At 34.6% G+C, this 13,510-nt stretch overlaps 1 protein-coding gene across 2 annotated transcripts in view; it reads left to right on the forward strand.

Annotated features, from left to right (window-relative positions):
- TMEM41B (transmembrane protein 41B) overlaps positions 1-13,140 on the forward strand; it is a 29,675-nt gene extending 16,535 nt beyond the window's left edge. For both annotated transcript variants that reach the window (XM_022563184.3, XM_089915183.1), the window contains 4 exons: positions 7,958-8,051; positions 8,697-8,801; positions 9,943-10,081; positions 11,497-13,140. In XM_022563184.3, the coding sequence (XP_022418892.1) occupies positions 7,958-8,051; positions 8,697-8,801; positions 9,943-10,081; positions 11,497-11,666 (508 nt within the window). In that variant the 3' untranslated portion in view covers positions 11,667-13,140. The remainder of the gene's footprint in view (positions 1-7,957; positions 8,052-8,696; positions 8,802-9,942; positions 10,082-11,496) is intronic.
- The last annotated feature ends 370 nt before the right edge of the window (positions 13,141-13,510 follow it).

Consider the following 13,510-nt stretch of genomic DNA (forward strand, 5'->3'; position numbering starts at 1 on the left):
AAACTGCCTATGCAACTGGTGATTAGCCTTTCAATTTGTGGATGTTAATTTCTAATTTTTGTATCTTTTATTCTAATCCAACGTATTTTCCAAATCTTCTCGGTTAATGAAAGACATTAACTTTTTTTTTAAACATCTTTATTGGAGTATAATTGCTTTACAGTGTTGTGTTAGTTTCTGCTGTATAACAAAGTGAATCAGCTATATGTATACAGATATCCCCATATCCCCTCCCTATCCCACCCCTCTAGGTGGTCACAAAGCATGGAGCTGATCTCCCTGGGCTATGCAGCTGCTTCCCACTAGCTATCTATTTTACATTTGGTAGTGTATATATGTCAATGCCACTCTCTCACTTCGTCCCAGCTTACCCTTCCCCCTCCCTGTGTCCTCAAGTCCATTCTGTACGTCTGCATCTTTTTAATTTATTTAATTAATTTATTTATGGCTGTGTTGGGTCTTCATTGCTATGCACAGGCTTTTTCTAGTTGTGGCGAGTGGGGGCTACTTTTCCTTGTGGTGTGCAGGTTTCTTATTGCAGTGGCTTCTCTTGTGGAGCACGGGCTCTAGGTACGTGGGCTTCAGTAGTTGTGGCATGTGGGCTCAGTAGTTGTAGCTCGCGGGCTGTAGAGCGCAGGCTCAGTAGTTGTGGTGCACGGGCTTAGTTGCCCCACAGCATGTGGGATCTTCCCGGACCAGGGCTTAAACCAGTGTCCCCTGCATTGGCAGGTGGATTCTTAACCACTGCACCACCAGGGAAGTCCCTGCATCTGCATCTTTATTCCTGTCCTGCCCCTAGGTTCATCAGAACATTTTTTTTTTAAGATTCCATATATATGTGTTCACATACGGTATTTATTTTTCTCTTTCTGACTTACTTCACTCTGTATGATAAACTCTAGGTCCATCCACCTCACTACAAGTAACTCAATTTCATTTCTTTTTATGGCTGAGTAATATTCCATTGTATATATGTGCCACATCTTCTTTATCCATTCATCTGTTGATGAACACTTAGGTTGCTTCCATGTCCTGACTATTGTAAATAGTGCTGCAGTGAACATTGTGGTGCATGACTCTTCTTGAATTATGGTTTTCTCAGGGTATAATGCCCAGTAGTGGGATTGCTGGGTCGTATGGTAGTTCTATTTTTAGTTTTTTAAGGAACCTCTATTCTGTTCTCCATAGTGGTTGTATCAATTTACATTCCCCCCAACAGTGCAAGAAGGTTCCCTTTTCTCCACACCCTTTCCAGCATTTATTGTTTGTAGATTTTTTGATGATGGCCATTCTGACTGGTGTGAGGTGATACCTCATTGTAGTTTTGATTTGCCTTTCTCTAATAATTAGTGATGTTGAACATCCTTTCATGTGTTTGTTGGCAATCTGTATATCTTCTTTGGAGAAATGTCGACATTAACTCTTGATGTTGTAAAGGTAATCATTTTCCTTTTCCAAATCAGCTTTCTAAAAGGCATATTAATTATTTTGTTAATTCTCTCAAAATATTTCTATTCTTGCTTCCTCTCTTATTTCCTGAATTTCTTTTGGTTTGTTGGACTTTTCAGCTAAAATTTTTTTCTCATAAAATTCAATAGCATTTTATTTTCTTGGATTTTTATTGGATTAGATATTATGTATTTAACATGTAGATGTTCCTGTATTTACCTCCTTATGCAGATGTTTTGAGTGTATACTTAAAACACATTGGACCAGTTATTCCTGGCATAAACAACTTAGTGACAAGTACGGTTATAATAGCTTTTGCTGCTAATACAAACATTACTCCTTTACCCAGCTGGTGAAGATAACATTTATATTTAGGTAGTGTGCTATGTGTGGGCACTTTGTCATTATCCTCCCTATTTATTAGAAAAATTCAAATTTGGGGGTAATTTGAAGAATGATTATTATGCACCTGTCTTTCCACAGTTCTTTGGAACAGTTATTTGTAAAGTAATTTAATTATATACTGACTGTTCTAAGAAATTCACACCTGCTGCCTTTTCCTACTTTCCATTTCATCACTTATCTGTAAAAACCGAAGTGTTAGGCTTGTAGGTTATTTTGCATTTATAAACTTTAACCATAAAAAAATATTTTCCCCAGGGCTTCCCTGGTGGCGCAGTGGTTGGGAGTCCGCCTGCCGATGCAGGGGACAAGGGTTCGTGCCCCAGTCCGGGAGGATCCCACATGCCGCAGAGCGGCTGGGCCCGTGAGCCATGGCTGCTGAGCCTGTGCGTCCGGAGCCTGTGCTCCGCAGCGGGAGGGGTCGCAGCAGTGAGAGGCCTGCGTACCATAAAAAAAAAAAAAAGTCCTTTCATTTGTCTTTTATAAGGTTTTTGTGAACATTTTGTGAATGAGGCATATAGTTTCTGTTTACTTTGGAAAGTTGTCTTTTTCTGCCCCATTTTGCCCCCTAGCTTTGGAAGGATTCATAGCTGAGGGATAAAGGGGATACCCACCCACAGGGCCAGAGAGCCAGTTAGCATAAGTGAATCTAGACCATCTATGGCAGAATAAATGTTGTAGCCTAGTTGTCTTAATATCCATATGTAAATTAGTAGAAAAAAAGAAAGTGACTTGTAGAAAGTGAATTAAAAGTATAGGAATAGGGACTTCCCTGGTGGTGCAGTGGTTAAGACTCCACGCTCCCAGTGCAGGAGGCCCGGGATTGATTCCTGGTCGGGGAACTGGCTCCCACATGCATGCCACAACTAAGACCCAGCACAACAAAATAAATTAATTAAATATTTTTTTTAAAAGATAGGAATAGGTTTATTGTTATAAAATACATTTGGTTTAAATTTTTCAATTTTAAATGAATCATTGGTTAATATTGTCAATTCAGCAGGTTTTATTGCATATGGTTACTATTTGCTTAATAATTAAGGTATTGTAGTGATTCTGCATTGTTTTAGATTTTTAAAAAAATTAATTTATTATTTATTTTTGGCTGCATTGGGTCTTTGTTGCTTTGCACATCTTTCTCTAGTTGCGGCAAGTGGGCGCTACTCTTCATTGCTGTGGCTTCTCTTGTTGTGGAGCTTGGGCTCTAGGCATGTGGGCTTCAGTAATTGTGGCACATGGGCTCAGTAGTTGTGGCTTGTGGGCTCTAGAGTGCAGGCTCAGTAGTTGTGGCGCACCGGCTTAGTTGCTCCATGGCATGTGGGATCTTCCCGGACTAGGGATCGAACCTGTGTCCCCTGCATTGGCAGGTGGATTCTTAACCACTGCACTACCAGGGAAGCCCCTGTTTTAGATTTTTTATAGGATAATTTGTTAAATCTATATATTTTCTTATAATTTTCTATTTATTTTACACTGGAATCTTAAGCTCTGAGTGTTAAAAAGGTACTTTTTAAACTCAGTGAACAAAAGAGAAGACTTATCTTTGGGCGTATAATAAGTACAGTGCTCATTAATAGAAGTATAATGTGAGCCACATGCAGTTTAAAATTTTTCTAGTTAGCGCATTAAGGAAAGTAAGAATAAATTAATTTTAATTAATTTTAATACATTTTACTTGAACTGAAATGTCAAAAATATCATTTCAACATGAAACCACATAAAAATTATTACTATTTCACATTCTTTTTTTTGTACCAACTCTTTAAAATGTGTATATTTCACACTCATAGCACATCTCAGTTCAGACCTGGCACATTTTAGTGTCTCTTCCCCACAGCCACATGTAGCTAGTAGCCATTGTATTCAGCAGTGCAGTACTAGTACTTTCATTGGTAATACCTATTTCAAACTCTTGTATGTTAATTACTTTTTACATTATAATTACTTATTTTAACTTTAGCTTTCATCCATTTAACCAGAAAGTACTAATTATATGCTGAGTACAATCTAGTGTTTTAAGCATTCAAAACCAAAACAACTATTTCCATCTGGAATAATGGGAATTGTGGGTAGAGATACGGTATAGTCATTCTAGACAAAGCAAGTCTAGATCAGAGCTTATAAGCACGGGGCACAGTTAGGAAGTGATCAGTAGTCCAGCTTTGTTGGTATATAGCGTGTGAGAAGGGGAGGATTTGAGAAATAAGTTTAGGAAGGTAGGCTAGACATTGCACTCAGATTGTAGAGAAGTTTGAGTACAGGCTAAGGAATATAGAATATTGATTTGGTATTGGATAGTCGTTGAGGACTTTTGAGCTGTGGATGACAAAAGAAAGGATAGTTTTAAAAACGAATAAAAATGTTTACCTATGGAGGGAGATGAAACAGGGATGGAAGTGAAACTTCTCTAAGTGTATTTTATTGTATAGATTTGACTTTAGAACCAAGTAAATATTTCACGTAATTATAAAACCAATTAAATCAAATTGAAAAAAGAAACAGAAATGTTAAAAATCTAAAGTAACCTCACACCCGTTAGTAGGATGGCTACTAATCAAAAAGAAAAAAAAACCCCAGAAAGTAACAAGTGTTGGTGAGGATATGAAGAAATTGAAATCCCTGTGCACTGTTGATGGGAGCATAAAATGGTTTGGCTGCTGTGAAAAACAATATGGCATTTCCTCAAAAAATTAAAAATAAGATTCAGCAGTCCCATTTCTGGGTGTATACCTGAAAGAATTGGAAGCAGGGTCTCAAGAGATACTTGCACACCCATGTTCATAGCAGCATTATTCACAGTAGCCAAAAGGCGGAAACAACAATTAAAGTGTCCTTTAATGGATGAATGAAACAAAGTGTGGTATATACATACAATGGAATATTATTCAGCCTTAAAAAGGAAGGAAATTTTGAAACATATTACAACATGGATGAACTTTAAGGACATTATGCTAAGCAAACTAAGCCTATCACAAAGATATGCTATATGATTCCACTTACATGAAGTACCTAGAGTAGCCCAATTCATAGAGACTGAGAGTAAAAGGATGGTTGTCAGGGAGTTGGGGGAGGCGGGAGGGGGAATGTTATTTAAGGGGTATAGAGTTTCAGTTTTGCAGGATGAGAAGAGTTCTGGAGATTGCTTGCACAACAGTGTGAAAGTACTTAATGTTATTGAACCATACACTTAAAAATGGTTAAGATGGTAAATTTTATGTTATGTATATTTTAACAAAATTTTAAAAAATTAAACAATGTAAAGCAAAATGAAAAAAATTTAACAATATATTGAGTTGATGGGGATTTGACTATCTAGAAGAATTATTTCAAATTGTTTCCTTGAAAAAAGTAATTTGGCTGTGTGTCCCTTCTGGGATAAATCTTAAGGACAAAAGATTTGAAAGAAATCTTAAACTATTTTCAGTTGCTATATTGTTCTGAAATTTTAAAATATGTGATATTAATGTATCTAGTATATATATACACACACATGTGTGTATATATATATGTGTGTATATATATATATACTTAATAGTATGTAAAGGAAATACCTAATTATGTTTATGACATTAAGAACCAAGATTTTTCAGTGTTAGAGAAAAGAAATACAAATCTATACAAAGCTGGAAAGTTAAGGTCAAATTATATCCCCATGCAGAGAGAATGGCTTTGTTAACACTATAAGGTAAATGACAGCGGAATGATATAGGTGGAAGTATAACTGATTCACTTTGCTGTATAGCAGAAACTAACACAACATTGGGAATCAACTATACGCCAATAAAAATTAATTTTAAAAAAATGACAAAAGAACATATTAAACCACCCTAAGGGATACAATAGGCAAAGTTCAAAAATTGTTAAATCCTGCAAATGACCCAGTTTCTTCAACAAGTAAATTACAAGACCAAAAAAAGAACCAAACCTGTAGTTAAGTGCTGTGGAGAGCAAATACCATGTGTGGACCTTTTTTGTCCTGATTTGAACAAACCAGCTGTCCAAAAAAAAAAAAAATTAAGACTCTTGGAAACTGAGCACACTCAATAGCTACTTATGATAGTTAGGAATTTTGGTTAATTAATCTCTGACAATGGTATTATAGTTGTGTTAAAAAGAAAAGGAATCCTTATCTTTTAAAGGTATTAATGTAGTTGTACATGTAATGATATGTCTTGGATTTGCTTCAATATAATCAAAGGTAAAGGATATAGAGAAAACCAGATTGGTTGTATGTTAATTGTTGAAGCTGTATATGGGAATATAGGGCATCATAATACTAGTTTCTCTACTTTCATATGTGTTTGAGACTTTCCATTAAAAGATTCTAAAGAGCCCTGAAATAACTAAGTTTAAATTTTTAATGGAGGCATCCAGTAGACTGCTGGGAAATTTGAGACTGGTATTTGATTAGAAAAGTTGAATCAGAGATAGAGAATTCAAAGTTATCTATCATCTATCTATCTATCTATCTATCTATCTGTCTGTCACCATATGCTTGAAGCCATGTGTACATCTATATATATGGAAATGACTGAATTTAGCAAAGAAAAGTGAGAGATTAGCTAACAGAATGTTAGAGAAATCTCAGGTTTGAGGGTGAGGAGAAGAGAAAAACTAGAGAAGTAATGATCTGTAACACAGAAGAAAAATACAGTTCACTGGAGGTGAGTTTTACACTGAAGGATGTTTAATCCTATGCAAGGGTCAATAGAAAATTCCTACTGAGAAAAAGTCATTACTTTTGTCCAGGAGGGGGTTTCAGTAGAGTGAGGGATGGTTAAGCCAGGTTGCAAGGGAGGCAGTGAAGATGAGAGGCAGTAACTGGATAGGATACCTTGCTCAAGGAAAAGCCTAGGTTTTCTTTAGTGTATAGGCATCTGAGTGGTTTTATACAGAAAGGATCTGTGCAAGAGCAAGAAGTTAAAGATAAAAGAACTCAGGAAGAAGGAGATTGAAATGAAAACAAGAGTAAAGTAGGAACTAGAGGAAAAAAGGAAGGATGGGTAAAGATAGAAATTTTAAAGTAGAAGGGAGAGATGTTGAAGGAATTCACTCAGTCTGTCTTACAAGTAAATCACATTATGGGTGATGCAGAGGTCCAGGCCAAAACTAGGAACTAGAGAGACACAGGAAAAAAACATAATTCTGTTTTAAAAATAAGATTTGTGACTTTTACTATATTTTGTAACCCTTATTCTTTTTTAAATGAGTAGTAAGTTGAAGTAAATGTCCAAAAGTTAAATTAGAAATAGTAATTATTATACATTATATTGTACCTGTATTTCCATAGAAATCATGTTTCCTAAAAATATTTGAGAGTAAAAATCCAATGCATTAGGGGCTTCCCTGGTAGCGCAGTGGTTAAGAATCCGCCTGCTAATGCAGGGGACCCGGGTTCAAGCCCTGGCCTGGGAAGATCCCCTATGCCACAGAGCAACTAAGCCCGTGTGCCACAACTACTGAGCCTGCACTATAGAGCCTGCGAGCCACAACTACTGAGCCCACGTGCCACAACTACTGAAGCCCGTGCGCTTAGAGCCCGTGCTCCACAACAAGAGAAACCACCGCAATGAGAAGCCCGCACACTGCAATGAAGAGTGGCCCCCGCTCCCCACAACTGGAGAAAGCCTGCGCCCAGCAATGAAGACCCAATGCAGCCAAAAAATATATAAATTTTTTTAAAAAAGAGCCCTTTAAAAAAAAAAAAAATCCAGTGCATTAGAGAAGCATGTCATTTACAAGATTACTGAAGACTTCTCTTTCTTTTTTTCTGCCCTGCGTCCCCCCCCTCCCCCCTTCCCCTAAAGTGCCCAGTTCCTCTCTATCTGGTACACATTCAGTATTTGTCTTTGTTTTCTCTTAGTAACACACTCTAATTAGCATTGATTTACGATAATGTTAGTAAATGGTTATAAAGGTATTGCAGCTGTAGAATCATGTATTTTTTAAACTTTGGGTATAATTTTACTTTTTTTTTAATACTGAAATATGGATATAATCTTATTAACATCTAATTTCTGTATTGATACTTTTTTTCTGGATTGTTGGATTTGTGGTTTAAAAATTCATTTAATTATGTTTTAATCCTTAACTTAGAAGTTAACAGCTTGCAAACATTTGCTATTCCAGGCTCTATATTTCTCAGTATACTCTCAGGGTTTCTTTATCCCTTTCCACTAGCCTTATTTCTTGTTTGTTTGGTAAGTATATAAAATGGAATCGGGAGACTAGAAAGAAATAACTTTAAATAGAATGATGGGAATGCAGATGGCATCCTAGTCCCATTAGTCTCTGGAAGCATAGACTTATTAGTTTTAAAAGGGGGTTAATGTTACAGTAATATCTGTTAAGTCCCTCCGTAAGGAGATGTTATAGTTTGGCTTTTTTCTAGAACGGGTTATCATAGACTTAATTGCATTTATAGGCTCTGTTCTAGCCTTTGCTTTCTATACTGTTTTGTAATTCAAATAGTCCAAGAATGTTGGTGGGCCCAAGGAGTTAAGTCCCATGGCAGGAGGTGGTGTTTTCAAGCATAGGAATTGAAAAAATATTGCTCTTGAAGTTTTATTCATAGGCCAATGGCTAACATTAACTATTTGGATATAGTCACTAAGTTTAATCACAAGTGCCAGTTTGTTTTAGCTGGTCTCATTTTAGTTATAATTTGGTCAGAGAAAGGACTAGATCAGATGGGTTCTTCTGCTCTGCTCAAGAGATGTTACGCAGAGTATCCACCCCATACCCCAAAAGAAAGAAACTAGGTGAGGTTTGCCTTAGGTGAATATATATCTATGTGAATAAGATGGAAAAGTACAAAGTGCTTATGAGTTCTTGTTATTTTGTAGTGTTCTGGACTCGGTGCCTCATTCTGCTATATGCTCTCCTATTTAGTTGGGAGGCCAGTTGTCTATAAATACCTAACTGAGAAAGCAGTAAAATGGTCACAGCAGGTAAACATGTATTTTTAAATTATTTGATGTAATTCTTTGGCTACTTGGGGGGTCAGTGTATAATATCTACATAAATTAACTCAGACTCAGGGCTTTGATAAAAATGATCTTTTGAAAATTAAGTGGTAGGCAAATAATGAATGTTAATTATTTCAAATATGATGTTTTTGTAACAGTAATCTTAATTCTTTATTCCTAATAACTTCAATCAGAGCACAAAAGTCAAAGTGTCAATGTAAAGGCATCCATATATTTAGACACCTCACCTGTTTTGTGTTGATGCAGGATGCTGTCAGTGGGTCTCTGAAAAACTTGTATCAGCCAACTCTTTTAAGACATTTCATCAGTGGGAAGAACTTATCTTCCGTTAGGGTCTCTGCAAAGACTAGCAGTGATAAATAGAAGGTCTACTGCCCAGGAAAGTCTAGCATAGTATTGCTAAGAATCTTATTCTTATAAAGAATCAGAAGAAGCAGACTGTTAAATCAGAGGAATTTTAGAAATTTACCCCTTTGTTTTACAGGTTAGGAAATTAAGAGAAATTAAGCATTTTGTCCAAAATCAAAATCACTATTTGTGTAGCAAGATCTAGGAAGTATAAACTGAAATCAGTGCTTTTATTTAGTCAGCTAAATGTTTTCTATATGCTTGTTTAACCTCATCTATCAATGATGAATGAATTCACTCATGTGAAGTACATTAACATAAACATTATCTGAATTTTTAATTGGAGGCCAGGTTTATTGATGTACTATACTAGCCCTTTATATTACAGGACGTTAAAGGCATTAAAAAGTTGGTCATTTGATATCTATCTTATATATAGTTATAAATTTAATTTTGCCTTTTTAGGTTTAAAATGTTGTTGAGCCATATTATCTAGGCTGATGTAGAGCCATCTTTAGTAGTATAACATTACACTATAAGCACAATCTTAAAAACTTTCATCTGATGTTATTTAGCTCTGGTAATGAACATTTGATAAGCAGTTCATTGTCATTTTCAAGCTCCTTATTTGATCATTTCTGTTGGGTAAATGCTGAGCTATCAGGGATAAGAATTTGAAATAAGGTATTTTATAATCAGTTTATTTTCAGGCTTGGCTTTATCTTGATCCTAACTTGTTTCTTTCTTGTGACAGGTTGAACGTCATAGAGAACATCTCATTAACTACATTATATTTTTGAGAATAACACCATTTCTGCCGAACTGGTTTATTAATATTACATCTCCTGTGATAAACGTGCCATTGAAAGTTTTTTTTATTGGCACTTTTCTAGGTAAGCCCTCTGGTTCATGCTGTGTTAGAACTCATTGTGTACATGTCTAGCAGTGTCCAGCTGGGCTAGATTTTGTGCTCTTTGCAGGCATGCCAGCACCATATATAACTGGTGGGCACAGAGCCTGGCCCATATAAATAGATGCTCGGAAATGTTTGTTGGATTGTGTTGATTTAAATTTTTTTTTTTAAACAAGAGCACTCTCTGCTGGATATTTTTTTAATCATGTAGAATTAAAGCAGGACTTTTTAACTCCATTCTCTCCCTCAGTGGAGAGAAAAAAAAATTTGAAGATGCCTTTTTTGAGTACTTTCTCCTTTGTCTTCTAATCAGGTACTGAAATACTGAACTTTAATTTTCAATAGAAAATTGATCCTATCTTTTTATTAACATAGAACTTATGGGCATTACTGAAAGTTTGAGGGAAAGCAAGGATGAACAAGAAGTTTCTTGCTTTCAAGGAGCTAACACTTAATTTTGAAATTAATCAGTGGGTGTAAAGATTCATTTATATATTTGTGAATTCTGATAGTTCTTTAATAAGAGTATTCTGCTTTTCTTCCAAATTTAAGGTGAATTGTTTAGATAGCAACAAAATGAGCAGATTCCTCAAGTATTGACTGTCTGTTAAAGCTTTACAATAATACTTAATTTTTTATTGCTATTTTTAGAAAAATTTATAGACAAACTTAAAAATCTTAGCAGGTTCTCTATAAAAGTGGGAAAAAAATCTTAGCAGGGGTAATTTTGGATTTTGTAAAATAATATTACACTGATAGAATCAGAAGAGAGAATTTTTGTACTGTCTCCTTATTTTACAGATGAAATACCTAGAGATAAAGTTAACTTCAGCTTTGGCTAAAGTAATTTTTCCAATTCTGGCTTTTAATAAAATGTGGCTGTTCCACCATGCTTTTGTATAAACTGCTCTTTTTACTCATATATTTTGAGTATCTTTCCATTTCTGAGTATCTCCTACCACTCATTTTTAAGTATACTCTATCAAGGGTGAATGACAATTTACTCAATCTTATTTTTGAAGACTTAGATTGTTTCCAGATTTTTATTATTATAATTCTTTGATGAGCATCCTTGAGACTAGATCTTTGTTCATATACATTAATATTTCCTAAAGTTGAAATTGGTGGATCATAGCACATTCATTTTTTAAGGCTGTTGATAAGTTTTGTAAAATTATTTTCTGGAGACTTTCCTTGGGTTTTTAAATTCATTATCCTTAAGCGGTGATTATGAAAGACTGAATTCTTTATATGGAAATAAACTTGAGGGGCTTTAAATTAAAGTCTTCCAATTGTAAATCACTATATTCTTAGAAGAAATTGTATACACACAGTATTTTAATTTTTAAAAATAATTGATTGTTTTTTACCATATGTTTTTACTTTCTATTTTAGGTGTTGCACCTCCCTCTTTTGTAGCAATTAAGGCAGGAACAACATTGTACCAGCTTACAACAGCAGGGGAAGCTGTTTCCTGGAACTCAGTATTTGTTCTAATGATTTTGGCTCTTCTTTCTATTCTGCCAGCCATCTTCCAAAAAAAGCTAAAGCAGAAATTTGAGTGAATAATCCTCTGGGTTTTAGTTTTCGTATCATCATCATCATCATCATCTCTCAGGATTGGCAGGTTTATGTGTTAAATCACCTCTTCAGTAAATGAAACAGGAATTTGTAAAATAAAATTTCCTATCTGGTGGTTAAAATAATGTATTTAAGTGGCAAAGGAGAGAAGAAATAAAAATGGAAATTGGTATACCATGAAAAGTGCTGTCAGTAGTTACGATAGACATCTCCTAAATTACTATTCCAAGGCTATAGATAATAAATGTAGCAGCATAGTAGGAAATTCTTGACCCAACTGATTAACTCAATATATTTCATGAACTGGCCGTAAATACTTACCCTTAACTTAATAATTTAATATTTTTCTCTCTATTCCATACTATAACTAAAATAGGAAAAGCAAATACAAAATTCAAAAGCAAAGATACAGTATTGCTGTTTTGACTAATGTCAGCCTTCTTTCAGAGCATAAACTTGAAAACTAAAGCTCAAAAGAGATTTACATTTTCTTCCTTTTTACCTTTGAGGTAGTAGACTTGTTTTGAAGTTGCATCTTAGTGGACTACTGAATTTGGAAAAGATATCAAGTTATATCTATTTAGTGAATTTTATTTTTGTCTTCTGTTCTAGATTATCATAGATTGGTCTGAAATTTAAAATTCTGACCAGTCTGTTTTCATCTGTTTCCTAGCTTTCAAAATATTTCCACTGTGCATATACAAAATGGCAATGACATGATAATTGTATCATATTGGTGTTGATAATTTATATTCAGATAATATTTTGTTACACAGTTCCCCTTTACTATCTCAAAAGGGTATCAAAAAAGCAAACATTCAAAGTATGCAGTTTTTAGATGTTAGATTAATTATGTTACTTTATATTTTGAAACAAAAGCAGTGTCAGTACAGCACTCAAGTAGTTGAATATAGTTTATTTGTTCCAATGACTGTAAAATTTACCTCATTTATTTATTAGTCTGGTCATTAAAGTATGTATTACGTAATTATCGTTTTTTATGCATGATACATAAGAATGCCTTGTTTCATTTCTAGTGATGGCTTTTTTGTTTGGGGCTGCTTTTGATTAATGCAGTTTCCCTATTTAGGATTTTTACTTTTTATATCAAAGTAAAATTAAATTCTCATATGGTAACTACTATTTAAATAGTCCTGGAAAAACTAAACAGCTTTTCGCTGCTTGCTTAACGGTAATAGCCTCGATCGCTTGATTCTAGGACATAGAGTAAAGTACTCTGTCAGTTTTACCTTCACCCAAGACTGTCATGTTGAAAAGTACTTTAGCTGTGGAAGAAATCCTTGTATGTTTTTATTGTGAGAGGTATGATCAGCCTCAAAGCCAGTTTCTACTACATAATGTGGACTGATTATTTTTTCTATCGCAGTATTAACAAATGGATTTATTGTAAATACAAAAAAATATATTAATTAATATACTATTCTTATGTCACCTGGACTTTTGTGTGAAATTATTTATTGTTATTTCTAGCAAGGTTTTCTTCCTTTCTTATTGACCAGAGACTGAGTGATAAAGCTTTTGTTATTTTTACAAACAAAACATAGCCTTTTTGGACAAAGCTCACTCAATATTACTGTATAAAATGTAATTGAGTAAATTTTTATCAGACTTTTAAAAATAAGAGTTTGGACTCAGGAGCAGCCTCACTATTCCATTATGTATATATTGTACTTACTCTATTCTCAGAGTATTTTCCCTATCCTTATCATTGATCCTGTCCCTTTGCTGATTATTTTTTCTGTTAGAAAACTGTAGTTGTCACTTAAGGTGAGGTATATTTTCTTCTCCCAAGAGAATAGCCGGTCTT

The sequence above is a fragment of the Delphinapterus leucas genome, chromosome 7 (assembly GCF_059928025.1).
Source record: "Delphinapterus leucas isolate spDelLeu-1000000601 "Yukka" chromosome 7, BTC_Dleu_Yukka2, whole genome shotgun sequence".
NCBI lineage: Eukaryota > Metazoa > Chordata > Mammalia > Artiodactyla > Monodontidae > Delphinapterus > Delphinapterus leucas.